This window comes from Hemitrygon akajei, chromosome 7 (genome assembly GCF_048418815.1).
Source record: "Hemitrygon akajei chromosome 7, sHemAka1.3, whole genome shotgun sequence".
In the NCBI taxonomy this organism is placed as follows: Eukaryota; Metazoa; Chordata; class Chondrichthyes; order Myliobatiformes; family Dasyatidae; genus Hemitrygon; species Hemitrygon akajei.
The window spans coordinates 131,027,772-131,052,782 of NC_133130.1; the positions used below are offsets into that span (position 1 = coordinate 131,027,772).

At 42.2% G+C, this 25,011-nt stretch overlaps 1 protein-coding gene across 5 annotated transcripts in view; it reads right to left on the reverse strand.

Annotated features, from left to right (window-relative positions):
- The window catches only part of sfswap (splicing factor SWAP), a 189,711-nt gene that overhangs the window by 158,683 nt on the left and 6,017 nt on the right, over window positions 1–25,011 (reverse strand). For all 5 annotated transcript variants that reach the window (XR_012099698.1, XM_073051954.1, XM_073051956.1 and 2 more), the window contains exons 3-7: window positions 24,864–24,995; window positions 19,474–19,553; window positions 14,989–15,214; window positions 3,955–4,064; window positions 2,930–3,065 (exon numbers count right to left, since the gene is read on the reverse strand). Coding sequence is in view for 4 of the 5 variants with exons in the window: in XM_073051954.1 (XP_072908055.1) it covers window positions 2,930–3,065; window positions 3,955–4,064; window positions 14,989–15,214; window positions 19,474–19,553; window positions 24,864–24,995 (684 nt within the window). In the remaining variant the exon portion in view is untranslated. The remainder of the gene's footprint in view (window positions 1–2,929; window positions 3,066–3,954; window positions 4,065–14,988; window positions 15,215–19,473; window positions 19,554–24,863; window positions 24,996–25,011) is intronic.

Sequence of the window (25,011 nt, forward strand, 5' to 3'; positions counted from 1 at the left end):
CTTGAGGACTCGCAGATATCAGGCCTTCAATCAAATGGATTGGACATACATTTATTGTGGCATTACAACAGCTGAATATTTACTTACTCACTGAAATACAGCACAGACTAGGCAATTCTGGCCCTTCGAGCCACGCTGCCCAGCAACCCCCAATTTAACCTTGGCCTAACCACAGGACAATATACAATGATCTTTGTACAATGACCACAACCTTTGGACTGTGGGAGGAAACCCATGTGGTCGTAGGGAGAACACACAAACTCACTACAGACAGCGGTGGGAATTGAACCCAGGTCTCTGGTACTGTAAAACATTGCGCTAACCACGCTACTGTCCTGCTTAGGGGGTTTCACCTGAGTAACCTCTTCACTCCTTATCTGACTGACAACAACTGCCAAGACAAATTAAAGCATCTCTATCCACTCTATTCAAATAAATGTCCATTACTATCACCATTAACATACCACAGACTACACACTATGACACATTACTTTGCAAAAGTTTCTGACGATGTTGCAGTTCCCCAAATCCATGGTGTCTCACAGCCAAAAAGGGCAGACACAGTTGCTGTGTGAAAGCATCACCTCAATTTCCCTTCCAGGCCATACTAACTTGAACAGATATCTTTCAGAGCCATGCATCTCTTTTCTATCTGTGTTGCGTGTTTATTTTGTGCATTATGGTAACTAGTCACATGAGTGGGAGGGGTAGTAAAAGCGACGGGAGTAAGTCGCATATTCGTGCTTTGTCCTAGAGAGTTTGGAGCTGGGGATCGACGGATGTCATATCTTTTGTTGACCACTTAAGTACGCTTAATTATGCTTAAAGTTTCATTGCTTCAAGGCTATGTCTTGCCTGTTGCTGATAAAAGATCGAATACAGTTCTTCAACTTTTGAAACATTATCATTGGAGTGATCGGAAGGCACATCATACAAGGATAACAATCTGTGGGGATCGGAGCAATGGCAATTGATTTATTAGAAGTGGCTGCTACAGATATCCTTTCATTCTTTTGGGTAAAAATCTTAGTCGCTATCCATCATAGACCATCCAACATGGCAGGGGTGGCATATAGTGTAGAGGTTAGTGTAACACTTCACAATGCCACCAATCACTAATTGGGGTTCAATTCCTTCTGTTGTCTGTCTGTACGTTCTCCTCATGAGGTTCCTCCAGGTGCTCTGGTTTCCTCCCACATTCCAAAGACGTACAGTAATGGGTAGGGTTAGTAAGTTGTGTGCATGCTATGCTGGCCTCAGAAGCATAGTGATACCAATGCCTTTGAATGGAAAATCTCACAAAAAGTAGTGGATACGGCCCAGACCATCACAGGTAAAGCCCTCCCAATCATTCCGTGCACCTACATGAAACAATGCCGTAGGAAAGCAACATCCATCATCAGAAATTCCCTCCACTCAATGTTCTTTACTCACTGCTGCCATCAGGAGCCTCAGAACTCACACCACCAGGTTCAAAAACAGTTACTACCCCTCAACCATCAGGCTCTTGATCAAAAGGAGATAATTCACTCACTTACCCATCCATTGAGATGTTCCCACAATCAATGATCTCACTTTAAAGAACTCTTTATCTCATGATCTCACATTATTTATTGCAATTTATTTATATTTTCATTTGCACGGTTTGTTGTCTTCTGCACTCTGGTTGATCTTTCACTGATCCCATTATAATTACTACTCTATAGATTTGCAGAGTATGCCCACAGGGTTGTATATTGTGCCATGTATGTACTTTGATAATAAAATTTACTTTGAACTTTGAACACTTGTGGGCCGCTGCCAGCACATTCTCCGTTGGTATCTGACGCAAATGTATTTCACTGTATGTTTCGATGTACCTGTGACAAATAATGCTAATCCCTTTAAACTTCTGTCACCAAAACATATTTGATGAAATGTATTAAGGGATACAGACAAAAAGACAGATGTATGGTCACAGATTAGCTGTGATCTCCTTTATCAAAGCAACAAGCATAATAGCCCCCTGTTCCTACAGTTCAATAGGCATATATTAGCTCAATCCCTGTATCACGTCAACTGATGTTTTTCATTCTCGGAGGTATGTTGCTGCTGGGGGACTAAATGTTCGGTGTCCTTTAAGATGATGATATTCTGGCATCTACCCCCTTCCTTCTCAGTCTTGAAGAAGTATCTTGGCCCAAAACATCAAATGTGTATTCATTTCCAAAGGTGCTGCATGACCTGCTGAGTTCCTCCAGCATTTTGTGCGTGTTGCTCTGGATTTCCAGCATCTGCAACCTTTCTTTGTGAGGAGCCTCTGAGCCTATACGACTGGAATTCAGAAGAATGAAGGGGAATCTTATTGAAACCTACTAAATATTGAAAGGCCTAGATAGAGTGGATGCGAAGAGGATGTTTCCTATGGTGGGGGAAGTCAAGGACCAGAGGGTACAGCATCAGAAAAGAAGAGCATCCATTTAGAACAGATATGGGGAGGAATTCCTTTAGCAGGAGAGTAATGAACCTGTGGAATTCATTGCCACAGATGGCTACAGAGGCCAGGTCATTGGGCATACTTAAAGCAGAGGTTGATAGATTCTTGATTAGTCAGGGCATGAAGGGTGATGGCGAGAAGGCAGGAGGTTGGGCTGAGGGGGCTAAAATGGATGAGGCATGATGAAATTGGGGAGCAGACTCGATGGACCAAATGACCTAATTCTGCTCCCTCATCTCATGGTCTTATGGTTAATATGGAGGTACCTTCACTGCATGCTCCTCACAAAGAAAGTATATATATCTCCTGCTTCTTAAAGGACAACCAGCATCAACTATACCTCCAAGAATGAAAAACATCAGCAGACATTGAGCTAATGCATTACGTGCTTTCAATCTGGCATCGGATTTTGTTTGCACGTATTGAGTTACGAGTGCTTATCTGTATACTTACAATCTGAAGTGCCTTCTACAGTCGCTACTGTCTCAGAGCGGTTAGATTCCAGCTGCTTCTGCTCATTTTTGGCATCTGCTTGCACCTTCCGAACCAAAGCTGCAAGCGGATGGTCCGGATCCATGACCTTCAGAGGCTAAAACAGAATTCGATCTTTCATTAGGCCTGGTTCTCTGGCCAGTCATTGGGTGCTAAAGCTACAGTACTATGCAAAAGTTTTAAGCACATATAACACAGCTAGGGTGCTCAAGACTTTTGTACAGTACTGTAGTAATTTTATGTATTGCACTGTACTGCTGCCACAAAAAATACACAAATTTCATGACATGTGTGACTGATGATAAACCTGATTCTGATCTGGGTCTCTATTGTGGACTGAGAGTGGGAAGGGGGCAGGGAGAGGGAAATCATGGTTGGGAAAAGGGGAAGGGAGTGGAAAGCACCAGAGAGACATTCTGTAACGATCAATAAACCAATTGTTTAGAATCAAATGACCTGGTTTCTCAGGGCTGGGTGTGTCTACACCCTGCTCCCCTCCGCCTACTGTGCTTGGCACTCCTTCTCTCCCACCTGTCACAAACCCCACAGTACTGCTCTACTCTCTCGATTCCCAACATCCTTCACTCCCACCTGATTACAAACTCGCTCTCCATTCCACGTTGGCAAATACAGTGCTGTGCAAAAGTCTTAGGCAATCTAGCTATATATGTGACTAAGGCTTTTGCACAGTACTGTATGCTTTACTTCCTGCAAGAGCAAACTTAATCTTCCTCTGGTTCTATTTCCCTGCTAGAAAAACAAATGCAGTTCTCATTTTTTGTCTTCTATCCCATGAACTGACCAGTGAACACAATCTATGACTCACTTTCATGGAGATATTGACTATTTTGCAAAACAAACTCAAGTCCAATCCCTAGGTATGATATTCATTAGCATTATTCTTAACAACAATTAGACAGAGACGGAGTCAAAGTCAACTATATTTTAGTTGTGTTGATCCATCAGATAAGATCGCAGTGACTCACCTTCGTTAACTCTTCCAGTCTGGAGTTACTTTTGGAAGCAAAAAGACTTGGATGGAGGTAAGAGCCATCGTTGTCATCATCATCTTCTTCACCAGATTCCGTTACAGATTCTGTCACAATTAGAACATGTTTCAGTAAACAGTAATGTACAGCAAACACTCACTGTCGTGTCGTGTAAACAACCTTTAAACTGCAGGTGTTCCAACCTTCTTTATGCCATGGACCAATATATTAAACAAGGGGTATGTGGAGCCCAGGTTGGGAACCCACACAAGGCATCCAGTATATATTCTGCAGCAGGATTAATGATCCACATCAGTAAATATTGCAGCTTCTCATACAAGTAGTCTTCCAAGAGAACTACAACCTTGTCTTTGGGTTTGGAGGCTCACAGGCTTTAATGACGGAGAGCTATGTTGGCTGGAGTCAGGGCTTTATGCTTTGGCTCTTGGTAGGGTCACCCATGCCAAACAGGTCAAAGGGTAGAGGCCAGACTAAGAGTGATCCACCAGGTTTGAGGGTTCAGCTCAGGAATAACAATACTGACTGGTAAAACAGAACTGTTATAGGAACAGCAATGAACGATCCTTCGACATTTGAGTGTGACCATATTCCCTACCCGGGACTTGCGTGGGTGACAGTAGAGAAAACCAAGAGGAAGCTATTGACACGATGAAGGAACCCTGAACACCGCCAGAGATGGAGGACTTTTACGCCAGTGGTAAACAGGCAGTAAGTAAGTAATCAGTCATTACGATCCATATCAGTAAACACTGCAGCTTCTCATGTAATTAGTAACACTGGGTCAAAAGGCCTGCTCTAAACTGCAAAACACTATGACATCATACGTCAGGTCCACTGATTTATTTGCTTGAAACATAGAACTGTACAGCACAGGATAGACAGACCTAGGATTCTAGAGTATTCCGAATCTCAGAAGTCAAAGACAAGGCATGAAACTTGTCACTTAAAGACTCTTTATCAAGAATGAATACAACAAAGAAAACAGAAACAGGACAGTAATAGGGGTCTTATTACTTTGAAGAAAAGCTAAAGAAAAAAAATGATGGCTGGCACAATGCAGTTACCTTTATACCATAGAGGTAAGTAAAATTCCCTAGGCAAGAATAATCCAATTAGAAAATACTTAGAAATTTTATTTATTTATTTAAAGGGATATAGCACAGTGTAGGCCATTCAAGTCGCACCTCCAGGCAACCCACTGATTTAACCCGACCCTAATCACGCAATCAGTTATCCTACCAACCAGTACATCTTTGGACAGTAGTAGGAAACCAAAGCCCAAATACTGCAATAAAATCAGCCGATGAGAAAATACTCCTTCAGAACAAAGCAGCTACGAAGCTTCCAGAATTATACTTTGGAAGGCCACTAGAGGCATAATAAACTGTTTATCTATATAAAGGCTATTTCAAATACACGCAGATAATTAAACAATTGAATCCAACAGGCCTTTCAGCCAACAGTTGTGCCGGCCTTTTAACCTAGTCCAAGATAAATCTAACTCGGCCCTCCCACATAGACCTCCATTTTTCTGTCATCCACGTGCCTTTCTGAAACAAAGGTAGCAATACACAAATCCACATTCTGGAACATACAGCCAGTAGCCAATTTATTAGGTACACCTGCTTATTAATTAAAATATCCAATCAGCCAATCATGTGACAGCAACTCAATACATAAAAGCATGTAGACATGGTCAAGAGATTCAAAATGGGGAAGAAATGTGATCCAAGTTACTTTGACCATGGAACGATTGATAGTTGGTGCCAGACAGGGTAGTTTGAGTATCTCAGAAACTGCTGATCTCCTGGGATTTTCACACACAACAGTGTCCAGAGTTAATAGTCAATGGTGTGACAAACAAAAAAAAAAGTGAGCAGCAGTTCTGTGGGTGAAAGAGTCTTGTTAATGAGAAGTCAGAGGAGAACGGCCAGGCTGGTTCAAGCTGACAGGAAGGCGACAGTAACTTAAATAACCATGCGCTCCAACAGTGGAGTGCAGAAGAGCATGTCTGAATGCACAAAATGTCGAACCTTGAAGTGCAATAGAAGACAACCACAACAGGTTCCACCCTTATACATAATAAAGTGGCCACTGACTGTACAAAGAATAAACTAGTCAACCCTCGAGCCCAGGGATTCCCAAACTGCTTTTATGCCATGGACTCTACCATTAACCAAGGGGTCTGTGGACCCCAGGTTGAGAACCCCTTTAGCCCCTTCTTTTATTCATTGATGTCTTGGGATTATCTGCATCTCGGCTCCAAAGAACCAGTTTGGCTACAATATCCCTTAGTTCAACAATACTAAACCCAAAGTTATTAACTGAGTTAGCTAGTACCCATTTCTCGGAGAAGAAAGAGTTCCACTTTCCACTACCCAGTGTATACAGTTGCCGATCTTGTGTTTTTTCCTGAATAATCTGTATGTTCTTGTTATAACCAGGGGAGGTAGTGGAGATAAGTTCCCACTACTATTAAATGCTCCAAATGGCAAGTGCCTCAGCTACTAAACCCAGAGAAATGCTTCTACTGACAGGAGAAGGAGCAAAGGTAGGGAACTGGTGCTCTAAAACCTGTTGCTTCGGGCAAATGGAACTTGTCAGCTATGCTTGGCAGTTCATCTAGAAGGAAAACTCTGATCTCAAACCTCCGCTGCCTTGTGGGGAAGGCTACGGGAATAAGCCTCGAGTGAAGTATTTTGCAGCAGTCTTCTCTGTGGAAAACTCCTCCAAACTGATGTGTAAGACTGGTCAACAGTTACTGGAAATGTTTGCTTGAAGTTATTGCTATACAAGGGGGTCACACCAGTTACTAAAAGGAAAGATTCACATACTCTTTCCAACAAATATATGTTATATTAGATCATTTTTCTTAATAAATAAATGGACAAGTATAATGTCTTTTGTGTTATTTATTTAATTGGGCTCTCTAGTTTTAGGACTTGTGTGAAGATCTGATCATATTTTAGGTCAGATTTATGCAGTAATAGAAAAACTTCTACAGGGTTCACAAATTTTCTAGCACCACTGTATATCTGATGGTCTTGTGAAAAAAAAGCCCAGAGTTGGAGTCCCTAAAGCAGTCCTACATTGAGTTCAACACTGACTGGCAACTCCTGTGACACCACTGGTACCAAACTGTATCAGTCTCTGGTGTTCCTTTGGGTTCATCAGCTGCGTGGAGGGGGGAGCTTGTTACATGGCCAACAACTTGCTCTCCATATTGTATTGCCCTGGCTTGTGTACTGAACATAGATAGCTAGGACACAACATCCATAGTGGATCACAACAGAGGGCCTCCTGTCTTTTTTTCTTGCCCAATGCACTTTACCAGGGGAAAACTCCCTTCTTGATCTCCTAAGTTACTCCTTGATATTGCATCTTTGAAGAAAAGTAAGACTACATAATCTCATAACAAACTGATCAACATTCTGATAAAATGTACTGATTAATTGAATCTCCAGTACAGATCCTTAGAGTGTGATTGCAGAAGTATTCCATATAATGCTTTCTGCCTGCTCTGTTATTAAAGTAACGTCATGTTTATCTGATTTTGGCATGCATCTCAACTATCTTGTGTATTTCCCATCACACTCAACTTTCAGTTCAAATATCATTTTTTTCCTGTCAGCCTTGAATGACTCAGATCGAGTTAAGAGTAAAAACAAATTATATTGTTGATGGAGCTCGGCAGATTTGTGCTAATGCACGATCTCAGTCTGAAACATCTACCCCTGTGGTGAACAGATGCTGCTGCACTTACTGAGTCCCATGGACAGCATTCTGACTGGTTACATGACTGTCTGCTATGGAGGTGCACAGGATCTGGAAAAGCTGCAGAGGGAGGTAAACTCAGCTCAGCCAGCTCCATCATGGAAACCTGCCTCCCAGGCATCGAGAACATCTTCAAAAAGCGATGCCTCAAAAAGCCAGCATCCATCATAAAGAACCCCCATTACTACCATCAGGAAGGAGATACAAGAGCTTGAAGACACACACTTAACATTTTAGAAACAACTTCTTGCCCTCTGCCATCAGATTTCTCAAGTCAATGAACACTACCACATTATTTTGCTCTGTTTGCAATACTTATTTTTAATGTTTTTTTATATAACAATATTCTTTACATTCAATATTGTGCAAAAGTCTTAAGCACATATATACAGCTGGGGTGCCTAAGACTTTTGCACAGCACTGTAGTAATTTTATGTATTGCACTGTACTGCTGCCACAAAAAGCCAAATTTCATGTCAAATGTGAGGGATGATAAACCTGATTCTGATCTGGGTCCCTGTTGCACAGTGAGAGTGAGAAGGGGGCAGGGAGAGAGGAATCATGGCTGGAAAATTGGGAATGAAGAGGGGAGAGTGCGGGAAGCACCAGAGAGACATTCTGTAATGATTAATAAACCAATTGCATGGAATCAAATGATCCTGCCTGGTGTCTCAGAACTGGATGCGTTGGTATCCACACTATTCTCCCTCCCCCCCCGCCCCTGGCACTCCTTCTCTGCCACCTGTCCCACCCCCACCACATGGCACCCCACCCGCACCATTCCCAACATTTTTTCTCCTGCCAGATTTACAACCTCACTCTCCACTCCACATTGACAAATACAGTACTCTGTCTAGCTATACAGTTGCAAGAATAAGTTTGTGAACCCTTTGCAATTACCTGATTTCCTGTATTAATTACTCATAAAATGCACTCTGATCTTCAGCTAGGTCACAATAATAGACAAACACAAACAATCTGCCTAAACTAATAACTCGCAAATAATTATACTTCTCCTCATTACCAAGTACACAATTTTAACAATCACAGTCTAGGTTCTAAGAAGTATGTGACCCTCTGGGGTAATGCCTTCTACAGAAGTTATTTGAAGCCAGGTGTTCCAATCAATGAGATGAGATTGAAGGTGTGGGTTGTAGAGGTGCCATGCCCTATAAAAAAGACAAAGTCAGGTTACTGAGAGAGCCTGCTCTTCTCAAGAAAGATCTGTTTATGTGCACCATTCCTTGATCAAAACAACTTTCAGAGAACCTTAGAAGAATTGTAAAGATGCATGAAGCTGGAAAAAGCTACAAAAGCATTTCTAAAGACCCAAGTGTTCATCAGTCCACAGTAAGAGAAATTGCCTACAAATGGAGGAAATTCAATACTGTTATGAGTACTCAATATAGAAAACCAGGTAGTTATAAAGGGTTCACAAACTTTTACTTGCAACTCTATACATGTGCCTAATTCTTTTGCAGAGTACTGTATTGCCAATAAATAACAAATTTCACGACACTTCGGTAATAATATACCCGATTCTATTTCAGTGCTTTTTTGCACTAGAATGTGACATCTGCAGTTTGCCTTTTGCATCACCAATTGAGTTAGGACAGCGTGAAGTAGGTCCTCCTTACTGCTTAAATAGGTGGCAATTTATCTGAAACCCCCATGGAGGGAAATTATCTCTCAGCAGTTGTACTGTGGAGTCACCTCAAATCTTATCATCTAAAAAGATCACTTCTTATTCCTCTAAGCTCCAGTACAAGTCTAAATGGCTCAATCCTTTTATTCCAGCAACTTTCTCTGCACCATCTTCAGTGGAAGAATATTTCTTGTTAAGTAAAGAACTAAAATTGCATTCATTATTTCAGGTTGGGGTGGCAGGGTGGAGATACGTCTCTACAAAAAGAGATGCAAGGCAATCCTTCCCTCCGCTAGCCTACAGGTCCCCCTTGGGCAAGGTGTAGCACCATCTGCCCCCCAGCACCAATCAGGGCAGCATGAAGCCATGGGAGCAGGAGGCAGATGATCGTACAAGCAGCTGGTGCATATCACAAGCTCTGGTTATGCAACCATTGACACAGAAAAACAATTTCTGAAGAGTATTGATAATGGCCAGGGTCACCTGCCTTGTAAAGACACTGCCCAGAAGAAGGCAAAGTCAAACTGTTTCTGTAAGAAAGAAAATTTGCCAAGAACAATTATGGTCACAGAAAGAACATGATCACCAACATCATACCAATTGTCACATAACGGACGATTTATTTCCAGTGCAGTCTCACCATCATCCAATACAGCTTTTCAGTTCCATTTATATTCCATTGGTCTTGAACTGGTCAGCATTTTATATTCCTTTCTAATGCTTACCTGTATGCAATTTTATATACAAGGGCACACAGTTGCCTCTATACAGCAGTATAACATATTTTCTAAACCTCATTTTCCTCATGCTAAATCCACACTCCCATTTTTAGTTTATCAGTTAACAACCTGTGCCCCTTGGCAGACACTTTAGAACATAGAAAAGTACAGCACAGAAGCGGGCCCATTGGCCCATCTAGTGCATGCCAAGCCATTATAGCTGCCAACTCCCATCAATCTGCACAGGGACTACAGTCCTCCATACCTCTGCCATCCACGTAGCTGTCCAAATTTCTCTTCAACGTTGAAATGGAGTTCACATGCACCACTTGTGTTGGCAGCTCTTTCCACACTTTCACCACCCACCACCCTTTGAGTGAAGACGCTTCCCTTCATGTACCCCTTAAATTTTTCACCTTTCACCCTTAACCCATGACCTCTAGTTGCAGTCCCTCCCAACCTTAGTGGAAAAAGCCTGCTTGCCTAAAAAGCCTATCTATACCCCTCATAATTTTGTTTCACAGGGACACATCAAGTGCATTCCTTCACACTCCTTATTTTTGCCGCATAGATAGCAGAAATATTTTCTAGTATCAGTATCACTCATTGCAGAATACCAACGACCAACCTGCTCTTGTAACCACTGGTGGCTGTCCAATCAAATTTCTGGTCAACTCCAAGCCCAGGACTTTAACGGTGGGGTACTTGGCAATTGTCCCATCACAGTACATTAAAGTGCTTAGACTCTCTTACTCAAGACAGACAGTTGTCTTACTCAAGACAGACAGTTGCCAAATTGTTTGACATATGGGAAGGAAGCTGAGGCTTTGGAAAGTGTGCAGATGAGGTTTACCAGGATGTTGCCTGGATTAGAGGGCGTGTGCTATCACGAGAGGTTGGATAAACTTTGGTTGTTTTCTCTGGAGCTGCAGAGGCTGAGGGGAGATCTGATAAAGGTTTATAAGAATTATGAAGAGCACAGGTAGAGTAGACAGACAGCATCATTTTCCCCCCAGGGTGCAAAATGTCTAATATCAGAGGGCATGCATTTAAGGTGGGAGGGGGGTCGGTTTAAAGGAGAGGGGCAAGACAGAGTGACAGGCATCTGAAATGTGTTGCCTGGGGTTGAGGTAGAGACACGAGTAACTTTTAAGAGGTGTTTAGATAGGCACATGAATGTGAGAAAAATGGAAGGATATGGATATTGCATATGCAGAAGAGATTAGTTAGCCATTAGGTTACTAATTTACATGAGAAAGTCTGCAGATACTGGAAATAATGCCGGAAGAACCCAGCAGGTCAGAGAGCAACCATGGAAATGAATAAATAGTCAACGTTTTGGACTGACCCTTCTTCAGGACTGGAAAGGCAAGGGGAAGATGCCAAACTGCTATTTGATTGGTTCGGCACAACACTGTGGGCTGAAGGGCCTTTTCCTGTGCTGTACTGTTCTATGTTCTATATCAGTCCACACCCCAGTGTTGAACTGTTCTCGCTGCACAATGCAATCAATAACATCCGCACTTCTAGCCTAATGATGGAAGGTTACTGATGGGAGAGCTGAAAGTGACTCGAATGTGTATAGAAAGATCAGCCACAATATTATTAAATGCCAGAACCAGTTGTTATATACCCCTAGGGTTCATATTTTTCTGTGAACTGTCACTTTAAAACACCGAGAGAATGAGACTGACTTTTGGACATTGTTGGATTTCGACTGACTACAAAATTGCTTGGTTACTACGGTGAGATAGGTGGAGTTATTTGATGGACAATGAATGTTTACATTTTTTCTGCGGCTTGTTTTGAATATACAAGGACGCAGTCAGAGTCGAGGTGGTTTCAGTCAATGGAAGACACCAGTGAGTGGGGTCGCTGGTTTAAACTTTCAGTAGCCCAAAGGGGTGAGTTGAGATCGATCCAGAGTATTGATAAATGACTCTCACAAGTGCTGCAACTAGAAGTTTACAGAGAGGAGAGGAGAGGAAGGTTTGAAACAGAAGGAACCTAGTGGCAAAGTGATCACTGTTTGGCCTCTCTCCAAGTAGCCCGTAAGGGTGAGTTTGATTCCATTCAAATACAAAAGTGTGATTGTCACATGATTCTCTGGTGAGGGGGAAACTTCTGTGAATCTCACGTGTGTTTACCCTTGTCTGGGTGTGGTAATTCACTGAAGGCACCCCAGTGGCAAACCACTGTTGGAGTTACTTCGTATGTCGTGGAACTGGATCAGTGGCTATCAGTGTGTGTAAGGGTGACCCTGTGGGAACTACTGGTGTGTTTAACCCTTGCCTGGGTTAGTAGTTTTACCACTTGAAGACGGTACCCTTAGATAAGTCACATTTTGGCTAACTTGAAGGATTCAGAGGACAAAAGGCAGATTGACGACACCTGTTTATTTGGATTACAAATATCTCTCTCATGCCAACAGTAACAATTTCGTGGATTGAACTGAACTTTCTTACATACCATTGTAACACTGTAACTCTTGCCACCTGAGCTTGAATGAGTTTGGGAACTTTATTTTTACATCTGTAAATGCATAACACTGCTAGTTTCTATATTTGGTAGTTACTAATAAAATCGTGATTTGTTAACAGCAAAACCAGACTCCAGGTGTGTCCTATTGCTGCGGACACTTTTACAGGGTTGCATGTACGTAGCACAGCACAAGGGGACAAATGGTCTACTCTTGCTTCTAACTCCGATGACTTTACATCACTTTTTAAACTTCCTCTGAGCCCTTCCATGTCTTGCCCTTTGCAACAGTCACAAAATATTATCAAAAACTAAATACACAGAGATGAAAAGAACAAGGGACACTCAGAGACGGCTTTCGCACACTGGTTACACCCTGATAGTCTAAGAATTAATTTTTACCTTACTTTCTACTCTCCCTCTTTCAACAGAATCCGGTTTAATATTACTGGCATATATCATGAAACTTGTTTTGTGGTAGCAGTACAATGCTGTAACAACTGTGAATTACAGTAAGGTTTATATATATTTTTAAAAGTTAAATTAAATAAGTAGTGCAAAAAGAGAAAAAACAAGTAGTTAGGTAGTGTTCATGGGTTAAATGTCCATTCAGAAATCAGATGGCAGAGGGGAAGAAGCAGTTCCTGAATAGTTGAGTATGTGCCTTCAGGCTTCTGTACTTCCTCCTTGATGGTAGCAATAAGAAGAGGGGATGTCCTGGGTGATAGGGTCCTTAATGACGGGATGCCATCTTTCTGAGGCATCGCACCTTAGACCATAAGACCCAAAGATATAGGGGCAGAATTAGGCCATTTGGTCCATCAAGTCTGCTCCGGAATCTCATCATGGCTGATCCATTCTCCCTCTCAGCCCCAGTCTCCTTGCCTTTTCCCCCTAACCCTTCATGCCCTGGCTAATCATGAATCTATCAACCTCTGCCTTAAATATACATAATGGGCGGCTGTGGAGGCCAAATCGTTTCAAGATATCCTGGATGCTGGGGAGGCCAGAATCCATTGAGAAATCATTACTTTCACATTATTTTTAATAAAGTATGTTGCCCTGTTACGTAGGACTTCATGAGACAATTTATTTTTTTATTATTTTTTTTTTAAAAAGGCGAAACATTGCCATTCCATTTTATTACTTCTTAGGCCAGATAACATCCTCGAAGTCCTTCAGAAATCCTGATTATGCCACATCTTTCTAAATATACACTAAAACTATCCTCTAATTAAAGATATTGCCTCACGGCTTCCCATCAGCAAAAGTATAATTCACCTGTTTATAATCTTCATTTTCAGCAAAATATAAAAACATAATATTCATATTAATTGATACAATCCCTGTTGCAAAAAAGATCTGTTTATCACCAGAATGAAAAATAACAGCAGATGCCACCCACCCTAGCAGTCACCTATTTACCAAAATGCCACAAGTCCATCACCACCTCCAAAACTTCTTTCCTGTAGCTCTTCAGCTTCTCAACAAAACTCACGGTGTAATACCCTGCACAACATCCGCTAAATGGTTTTTCCTAAACTCTCCTTGCTCTGTTGATAATTATTGTGTCTATGTTCACATTTTTTTTTGATTATTGACATTTGTGCTAATTGTTGATCGCTCATGGCTGTTTGCACTATTGTCTTGTGAATGGTTGGTTGCTATTGTGTTGTCTGTCACGGTATCATTCTGTGCGTAATGAAATAGAAGGCTGGTAGCTTGCATTGGCAGCTTATTTGTAGGATTGTTCACTGACCTTGAAGGTTAGGTCACAAACATTTTGTCATCAGTCGAGGTCACCTCAACTGGTGATGAAACATTTGTGACCTGACCTCCAGGCTCGGCAAACATTGTCCTGCGTTTTATAGTTGGAACCAAACCACAATCACTTCTAGCGACAAAGTGGTTCTGATTCTGAATGCCATTTCAGACAGCTTCAGTTTGGTGAATTAGTTTTCTGTCTCACTAATTCACAAACAGAAATGGAATATCACTTCCCCCTTCAACCTTGTTACTGATGATAAACAATGGCAGCATTTTACCAACTCCGGACCCAAGCCATAGGCTGCAAAAGGAGGGTTGGGCACAGGACTGGCAACTCTATTCTGTGAAAAAACCCAGAATTGCAGAAACTCCAGCTGAAGCTCCAAAGACCTCATAGCTGAGAGTGGAAGGATCTTCAGCAAGATGAGCTATGCCTGGGGACAATTTGAAAGACTATCCCAGGAGACAGGACTCTGGCGAGTTGCTGTTGGCAGCCTAGGCCCCCATGAGGAGTGAAGGAGCTGAAGAATATTTTGCAGCTTCACAAAATACAGCACTGGTCAAATGACACGATCAAGACAGAATATGTAAAGGAAACTTCAAAGGATCTGAAATATCTTAGCTTACTCCGTTTTTCCTCCACTTTTTTTTCTGTCTGTGCAACATATTTCCCTTCCTTCATGGTCTTGAGGATGTACTTATAGTACGGATTCAGGTAGTGATCGAAGCGTAGAAAGTCAAACTGAGAATTCCGGGCTTGCTTAGCTTTCAGCATGATCTCAAACGGTGTTCCCTGCTTACATACAAACTTTGCTGTGCGTTCCATGATGGCATGCATTTTTGACGTTCCAGGCTGGGGAGAAAGTAAAAAAAAAGTTATCAAGTTCAAGCTATTGTCATTCAACTGTACAAAAAGGAGGTCCACAGAGGTTAGTGAGAATGATTTTGAGAAAGAAAGGGTTAATATATGAGGAGCATTTGATGGTTCTAGGTCAGTACTCACTGGATTAGAAAAATGAGGGAGGACTTCATTTAAACCCATCGAATATTGAAAGGTCTGGATAGATTGGATGTGGAAGTAGGGGAGTCTAAGATCAGAGGGAACAACCTCAGAATAGAGGGGCATCCATTTAGAACGGAGATGAGGAAGAATTTCTTGAGCCAGAGAGTGGTGGTCTGTGGAATTCATTGCCACAGGCAGCCATGGAGGAACATCATTGGGTATAGTTAAAGCAGAGGTCGATAGGTTCTTGATTTCTCTGGGGATTAAAGGTTTTGAGGAGTGGGCAGAATGGGGTTGAGAGGGATAAGAAATCAGCCAAGATAGAATGGCAGCCTAAATCAAGAGGCCTAATTCTGTTTTTAGAGACAAGAAAATCTGCAGATGCTGGAAATTCAAGCAAAATACAGGAAATGCTAGAGGAACTCAGTAGGCCAGGCAGCACCTTTTTGAGCCAAGACCCTTCATCAGGACTCATGATGAAAGGTCTCGGCCTGAAATATCAACCATTTACTCCTTTCCACAGATGCTGTGTGGTCTGCTGAGTTCCTCCACCATTTTCTGTGTGCTAATTCTGTTCCTATGTCCTATGGTGCAAAACATACTTAAAACATACACATTAACACAAAATGTAATATTACCACAAATAAATTAACTCATAATAAGGTGCATTTACAACATAAGTTAAAAGGGAACAGTGTAACACTACTGGCACATCTGACAAGTGTAGAACCATCATTACAATACACTGGGTTGAATTAAATACTCCACCCACACCAGGATAGAATATCAGCTACTGTATATTGCTGTACGAATCTAGTTCATCAATCCAGCACATTACAATCAATACACTGGGAACTGAAAATACTGACCAATTAGCTGATGAGGACACAAAATATCTGTCGATTTGCAGCTGGTAAATTTATAACTAGCGTATTTGCCAAGACCACAATTTATTAATTATATGAATCAGCTTGTATTTCAAACTATCTCGGGTAAAGCCCTCCACACCATCGAGCACATCTACATGGAGCATTGTCGTAGGAATGCAGCATCCTTCACCACATAGGACATGTTCTCTTCTCACTGGTGTCATCCGGAGGGAGGTACAGGAGTCTCAGGACTCACACCACCAACTTCAGGAATAGTTATTACCCCTCAACCATCAGACTCTTGAACTGTTCCTACAACCTATGGATTCTTCATCTCATGTTTTCGATATTTATTATTTTTCTTTTTCTATTTGCACAGTTGTCTGTTGCACACCAGCCCAAGTTGGTGCACTACTTCATTGATTATTTGGTTATTATTTTATTTTGGGTTTATTGAGTGTGCCCAGAAGAGAATGAATTGCAGGGCTGTATATGGTGGCATACATGTACTTTGATAACAAATTTACTTTGAACTTTGAAACATCCTTTCTCAAGTATTTTTCTGTTGTGGGTACAGTACATTTGTTATTATTTTACACTTAGCCAGTATGTAACTTGTTCTGCAATACCTTTAAAACCTCCTCACCCCCACCCAACCATGCACCATCCCCCTCACCTGGTCTCACCTATCACCTGTCAGCTTGTACTCCTCCCCCTCCCTCCCTTCTTCTGAAGTCCATCACCCCTACTGGGCCTATTTGGAACCGTCCGTGGCAGAGTTCTTCACCTCTCCCATTCTTGTACTCTTGCTTCTGCCCCCTTTCCTTTCCAGCCACAATGAAGGGTCACAGGATGAAATGTTGACTGTTCTCTTCCATGGATGCTGACTGACCTGCTGAGTTCCTCCAGCATTTTTTGTGTGTTGCTCTGGAATTCCAGCATCTGTACAATCTTGTGTCCTTAAAACACAACTTAGTGTGGTAGCATCCCAACATAACTAAACCTGAATAATCCACACAAGCATAAAAGTGACTTCTGTACATTGAAGGAAAGCAAGAAATATGATATGAGAAAAAAGACTAATTAATTTCAGGATTATTTTAAAAAAAAAAGGAGAAACGTCTTTACTTAGAGGGCCAAAAGTGTGGAATGAGCTGTCAGCGCAAGTGGTGCATACAAGCTCCAATTCAATGTTTAAGATAAACTTGGATAGGTTCATGGGTAGTGTTATGGACAGATATGGTCCCAGTGCAAGTCACAAATGGGTCAAAGGGCCTGTTTCTATGCTGTTTTTTTCTATGACTCTATGATACTTCACAACCACAAATTGGTATAACTTGGAAGATGTGTTTTTTTCTTTAAAGATTACACCTTCATGAATAATCATAGACCATAACACACAGGAACAAATTAGGCCATTCAGCCCATCAAGTCTGCTCTATTTCATCCTGGCTGATTTATTGTTCCTCTCAACCCCATTCTGCTGAATTCTTTCCGTAACCTTTGACATCCTGACTAACGAGGAACCCATCAACCTCTGCTGTAAAAATACCCAATGACTGCCACCACAGTCATCTATGGCAATGAATTCCACAGATTCACCACTCTCTGGCTAAAGATATTCCTCCTCATCTCTGTTCTAAATGAATGCCCCTCCATTCTGAGGCTGTGTCCTCTGGTCCTACACTCTCCCACCACAGGAAACATCCTCCCCAAATCCACTCTATCTAAGCCTTTCAACAGTCAATAGGTTTTAATGGGATTCGCCCTCATTCTTCTAAACTCCAGCAACTACAGGTCCAGAGCCATCAACCCTTTCATTCCTAGAATCATTCTCGTGAACCTCCTCTAGACCAGGGATTCCTGACCCCTTGCTTAATGAGATTGGTCCATAGCATAAAAAAGGTTAGGAACTACTGTTCTCGACCCTCTATTGTCTTCGATAAGGAACCAAAACTATTTGTGCAGAGGCCTGACTCTCCAACCCAAGCCCCACGGGACTTGCATTGGGTCAAGTTCTCAGTCTAAAATGAGGTAGGAGTCAGCCACGGCCAAATCCGGTTTTAGCTTACTCAAAGTAAAAGGTGAAATATTTAAGGAGATCCTGAGTGTGAATGGATTTTGCGTTTCCTTTTACAATTGATGGATCTAACTCCAGATCACCTCTTCCTGTTGTTACGAAGGATGAACAACTCTGATGGGCAGAAGGGTGCAGAGTCACCCATGCCCCCACTTTTGGAGAATCGCAAATCGCTACTATTTCAATGCTGTTATCAAGGAAGTAAGAGAGACAAAGGAAAGCTGCCAGGGCAGTTGTTATTGATAACAGCTCCTGTAAGTTAATGAGAGAGAGACACAGCTAAAAGGTACCCCATGGTGGAATGGCTCCTACTAACAAAAGGGGAACGGAACCATTGATTACTGCTATTGTCTTTTGGAGAAGAATTGTTTACTTGGTACTGTTCTATTCATTAAAACCCCTCAGGGGGCAACCAGAGTGGGCTGGTTTGATGGGTTACATCATCCTAACCTGATTGACACCTGAGACCCCGTGAGTGGGGATAAAAGTGAGGTCTGGGGTAACACCCCTCAGACGCACCAGGAGAAACACTAGTGAGCATCAGAAACCCACGAGACAGTGTGGGACATCGGAGACCGAACGAAGGGTCGGTAAATTTTAACTCAGTGTTTATAGCGAGACCGGTGGGGGCTTGTGTGTGTGTGTCCACCCTTGCCTGGGTGATGAGTCCACCACGGAAGAACGGTCTAGCTAAAGGACGGAGGGGTCACACTTGATTGGCCACAACAACGCATCGATGGATCAAAATCGTAAAGGAAGGTTGGCAAGATAATAGCTGTTACTGTTCACACGTTTTCTCTCTCTCTCTCTCCAACAATTACAACACACCGACAAACAACTACCACAGCCTGCATGAACTGAACTTTATCTTTCCATCTGTCAATTCATTATCCCCTAGACAACGATAGAGCTCGTTTCATTAGTGATTATTATTATACCCGCACTTTTAGGTTTAGTATTGCTAACGTATATTCTCCGTATATTCGCATTGATATTATTTTGTATATTTTTGCTAATAAATATTGTTGAAAATAGTATCACCAGACTCCAAAGAAAACTTCTATTTTTGCTGGTAAGACACCCAGTTACGGGGTACGTAACACTGTGAAACACATTTATACACTGCATGCAATAATTGCAAGAAATTTTACAATACTTACAACTTCTACATCAGAAGGGACAAGCAGCCCAGCAGGAGCTGTGTACGGCTCCTCGTTCTCTTCTGTATTATCATTCACAGCTGCCACACAGATCAAAGGAATATGCTATTAGTGACAAACACAAATATGACAAACACAAATATACGTACACATAAAATGTAAATGTACATTAAACATAGCTTTTTTTTTGCAAAGTAAAAATTGCCTCTAAGCCAGCAGTCCATGGCATAAAAAAGGTTGGAATACCCTGATCTGGAGCAATGACCCTTTATGCTGGAGGTCCACAGTATTCAAGGCTGGACTGTCAAATCTTTGGAGACCGAGGGAATGGTCACAGGAAATCCCAACCTAGATTCCATGTACACCTCACTATTAAATTAATACATTCTCACAAACGGAATTTAGCTCAACCACAACCTTGCTGTGCTTTGGGGGTTTGTGTGCCTCAGTGACCCAGAGAGCAGTTTTGGCTGGAGTCAGGGTTTTATGCTTTGGTTCTTGATAGGGTCACCCATGCCAAACAGGTCAAAGGGTAGAGGCCAGACGACGAGTGGGCCTCCGCTCCTCCAGGTCCGGGTGTTCAGTTCTGGTCTAATAGCCCTAACTGGTAAAACAAAACTGTTACGGAAACAGCAATAAAGAATCTTTCTATAGAGTGCGACGGTAGTCCTGTGTCTCCGCTCAGGACTTGCATGATGAACGGTAGTGAAAACCCAGAGGAAACCCTGGACACCACCAGAGATGGAGGATCTTCACTGCTGCCCTAAACACCAGTGGTGTAACAGGCAATAGGTAATGTGTTCATATGCCTCTCAAAGTCAAACCCTACATCCCCATTGTGAGAGGTGGAATTAGGCAAGGCCGGCCAATAGGGCTCTAGTGAAGCTGTATAGCCAATCCCCTGTACAGTAGATGCAAGGAATGCAGAAGCATTGAACTCTAACCATACCGTTGAGTTCAGAGGACGATGGAGTCGGAAGGTCGATGACCTATGCTCCACTGAGAGTTACGGGCCAACTCAATTCAATTCATGCATTCACATGGAAATATCCCTCTTCCAGCACCAACTTAGCCATAAAATCCTAGCTTCAAACCAGGTGTAGTACAATTAATGAGAATGCATACTCATTTCCGCAAAGACAGAGCAACCTTTTAAGGAAACGTCTCAAGTAAAAATTACTTTTGCACATTCCAAGGACATTAAAAGGGACTGGCTTAAATATTACTTGTTGGACTGGCATAAGTATTGCTTTTTGGATCTGAAATGCAGTCTGCAGTCCATCTAGCCTGCTTCTCTAAGTTAATGCTCCCACTATGTCCCTCAACCTATCTTTTCCCAAAACAGTGGGAGTAGAGTGGGAATAAAGGGGGCCTGCTCTGGACAGCTGCTAGCAACTAGAGGTGTTCCAAAGGGGTCAGCGTTGGGTTCTGTACTTTTTATATTATATGTTAATGAACAGGATGACAGAATTGATGGCTTTGTGGCCAGGTAGGCAGACAGTCATAGAAAATTACAACACAGAAACAGACAGTTCAACCCATCTCGTCCATGCTGAACCATTTAAACTGCCTATTCCTATCAACCTGCACCAAGACCACAGCCCTCCATAGCCCTACCATCCATATACCTATCAAAACTTCTCTTAAACGTTGAAATGAAACTTGCATGCACCACTTGCACTGGCAGCTCGTTCCACACTCTCACCACCCTCTGAGTGAAGAAGTTTCCCCTCATGTTCCCCTTAAATTTTTCAACTTTCACCCTTAACCCATGACCTACAGTTGCTGTCACAACCAACCTCAGTGGAAAGATAGAGGGACAAATAGCTATGAGGAAGCAGGGCATCTGCAGAAGGACTTAAGATAGACTGGGGAAATGGGCAAAGAGGTGGCAGATGGAATACAGTATCGTGAAGTGTACGGTCATGCACTTTATAAAGGCATAGACTGTTTTAAAAATGGGGAGTGAATTCTGAAATTAGAGGTTCGCAGGGACTTGGAAGTCCTTTTGTAGGATTCTCTAAACTTTAACTCGCAGGTTGAATTGGTGGTGAGGAAGGGAAATGCAATGTTAACATTCATTTCGAGAAGACTAGAATATAAAATCTGGGATACAATGCTGAGGTTTTAGAAGGCATCTGTCAGACCACATTTTGTAATACTGAGCCCCTTATCTAATAAAGGATATGCTGGCATTGGAGAGGTCCAGAGGTTTATGATAATTACCTCCTCAGAATGAAATAGTTAATGTATGAGGAGCATTTAATCGCTCTGGGCCTGTACTGAATGGAATTTAGAAAAATAAGGGAATGGCTCATTGAATCTACCAAACAGTGAAAAGCCTAGATTGAGTGGATGAGGAGAGGATGTTTCCAATAGTGGGAGAGTCTAGGACTAGAAGGCACAGCCTCAGAACACAAGGATGAAACCTTTAGAACAGAGATAAGGAGGAAATTTTTAGCCAGAGGGTGATGAATCTGTGGAATGCTTTGCTACTGATGGCTGTGGAGGCAATGTCATTGGGTATATTTAAAACAGTGGTTGATAGGTTCTTAATTAGTCAGGGCGTCAAAGGTTAAGAAGGAAAATAAGTCAGGCACGATCAAATAGTGCAGCAGACTCGATGGGCCAGATGGTCTAATCCTGCTCCTATGTCTTTTGGACTTAAAACAGTATTTATACTTATTACCGCTACAGAAATAAATTAATTCCAGGCTTTAGTACTGCAATCATGACCTGGAATTCTCAAATCACTGGCAAAGGCTAAGTGGCCAATAGATTAACATGGAAAGCATAAATTAAAGTGCACTTCAACTTTAACCTCCTCGACTTAAAAGTAGAAATAGTAGACGATGCCACTATATTGGATTATTCACACTAATTTTATCTACTCTTGGGTTATTGCAGTTCACTAAATGAGCAATAAATTGATTTGAAGCATTTTCCCAAATGATGTACATTGAACTGGTATGAGATTCAAGATTGTTTAATGGCATTTCCAGTAAACAAGTATAAAGGAGAACAAAATAATTGTTACTCCAGGTCAGAGGCAGCACAATAAAAGATAAAGAGCACAATAATAATTTAAAAAAAAACGATATACTGTAAATGCATAAGATAGCTTATATACATAGATTGATTGTAAGTCCATAATGACGCTCGGCACAGGAGTGTCTGTACATAAGATGACTCTGACAGGAAATGATAAAGTAGTGGTGGTTGGGGGGCGTGGAGGGGTGGGTTAGTGGGTGGAGGTGTTGATCAGCCTCACTGCTTGGAGAAAGTAAGTGTTTTTGAGTCTGGTGGTCCTAGCATGAGTGCTATGCAACCTCCTCCCTGATGGGAGTGGGACAAACAGTCCATGAGCAGGGTGGGTGCGATCCTTCATGATGTTACTGGCCCTTTTCCAGCACCTTTCTGTATGCACGTCATTGATGGTGGGTTGATCAGTGCTGGTGATGCATTGGGCAGTTTTGGCTACCCATGGTAGAGCCTTCATGTCCACCATAGTACAGTTTCCATACCAAGCAGTGATGCAGCATATAAGGATGCTCTTTAATGCAGACTTGTGGAATGATGTGAACATGGATGTGCAAGGTCCAGCTCTCTTCAGCCACCTCAGAAAGTAGAGACATTTGTGAGCTTTCTTGACTGTGCAGAATGCATTCTGGGTCCATGACCCATTGTGTGAGATATGCACTCCCAGGAGTTTGAAACTGCAAGCAGTGTAAGGAGAGGCTGGACAAACTCGTTTTGCTTTCACTAGCATTGGAGGCTGAAGTACAGTCCTGTGCAAAAGTCTTTGGCACATATATGTTTGGGTGCCTTAGACCTTTGCACAGTACTGTTGCAACTTTATGTCCACAAAAAAAACAAATTTCATTACATATGTGAGTGATTATAAATCTGATTCTGATCCGGGTCTCTACTGTGGACTGAGAGTGGGAAGGGGGCAGGGAGAGGGGAATCATGGTCAGGAAAAGGGAAAGGGAGAGGAGAGAGAGTGGGAAGCACCAGAGAGACATTCTGTAACAATCAATAAACCAACTATTTGGTATTAAATGACCTTGCCTGGTGTTTCAGGGTTGGGTATGTCTGTACCACCTAGGCACTCCTTCTCTGCCACCTATCCCACACCCCTCCTTCGGCGCTCCACCTTCATTATTCCCAACATCCTTTACTCCCAACAGGCTTACAAACTCGTTCTCCACTCCACATTGACAAATACAGTACAAAAGTCTTAGGCACCCTAGCTATAAATGTGTCTAAGTCTTTTGCATGGTACATATGTAATGTTACAGAGGCATATGATTAAGTGTGGAAATTTCAAATACTGCAGGGCAAGGGCAAAGATTTAAGGCGAGAGGGAAGAGTGGTAGGTGGCTGGAACAAGCTACCAAAGGAAGTGATAGAATTTAGGTAGACATATGGACGTGCAAGAGGTATCATGTTACAACTGTACAAGACTGTACTGAGATCACACTTGGATTACAGCATTGCAGTCTGGTTGCCAAGTTATAGGAAAGATATGATTAGACTAGAAAGAGTGCAGTAAGGATCTACAAGGACGTTACTGAGTTCCCTTGATTTATGAAGGAGACTAGTAGGCCGATCTTTTTCCCTTGTAGCTTAGGAGGCTGAGGAGTACCCTTACACACGTGTATAAAATAAGGAGAAACAGAGATAGGATGGATGGTCACAGTCCTTTCCCTCAGGGCCATCATCATCACCTGCCATGTCATATAATGTGGACGATCATGGTCTCACGACTATGATTAGTTCTTGGTAAGGAGGAGGGTTGGGCATGGGGCAAGCAAACCCAGCCCGTTAAAAAACTCAGAACTACAGAAATAGCAACAGAAGCTCCAAAAGACCTCATACCTTGGGAGAGGAAAGATACACTAAGAAGATGGGAAAACTTGGACGACTAGCCCAGGATTAAGGCCTCTGGCTGGCTGCTGTCGGTAGCTTATGACCCATTAGAGGCGATCAGCTTAAGAAGAAAAATGTTAACAGTGGATCTTTATTTGCAGTATTATTTGAGCATGAGGTGTACTTTGGGGGCCAATAACTGCAATTGTACAGAATAATGAAGAAGATTGAATTGATCGCGATACTGTACGGAACAGGCCCTTCTGGCCCACCGAGCCATGCCGCCCTGCAATCCCCCGATGTAACTCTAGCCTAATCAGCAGACAACTTACAATAACCAGTTAACCTACCAACCGGTGGGACAGTGGAAGGAAACTGGAACACCCAGAGGAAACCCAGGTCAATGGTACTGTCAAGCTTAGTGCTAACCACTATACTATCGTAACGCCCTAAGAAGATGCCCATCAAAAACTTAGTATTCAAACAGAATTAAGCAAAATAATCAATTCAATACTTGCCATCTGTTTTAGCAAGTTCCTCCTCTTCTGTCGGCTGTGATGGATCATAGTAATCACTGTTATAAGCAAATCCAACCGCATTATAGATGCCATCCTCTGCTAAGGCCTCACTCAGACGCCTGTATTCCTCCTCTTCAAAGGCAGATGG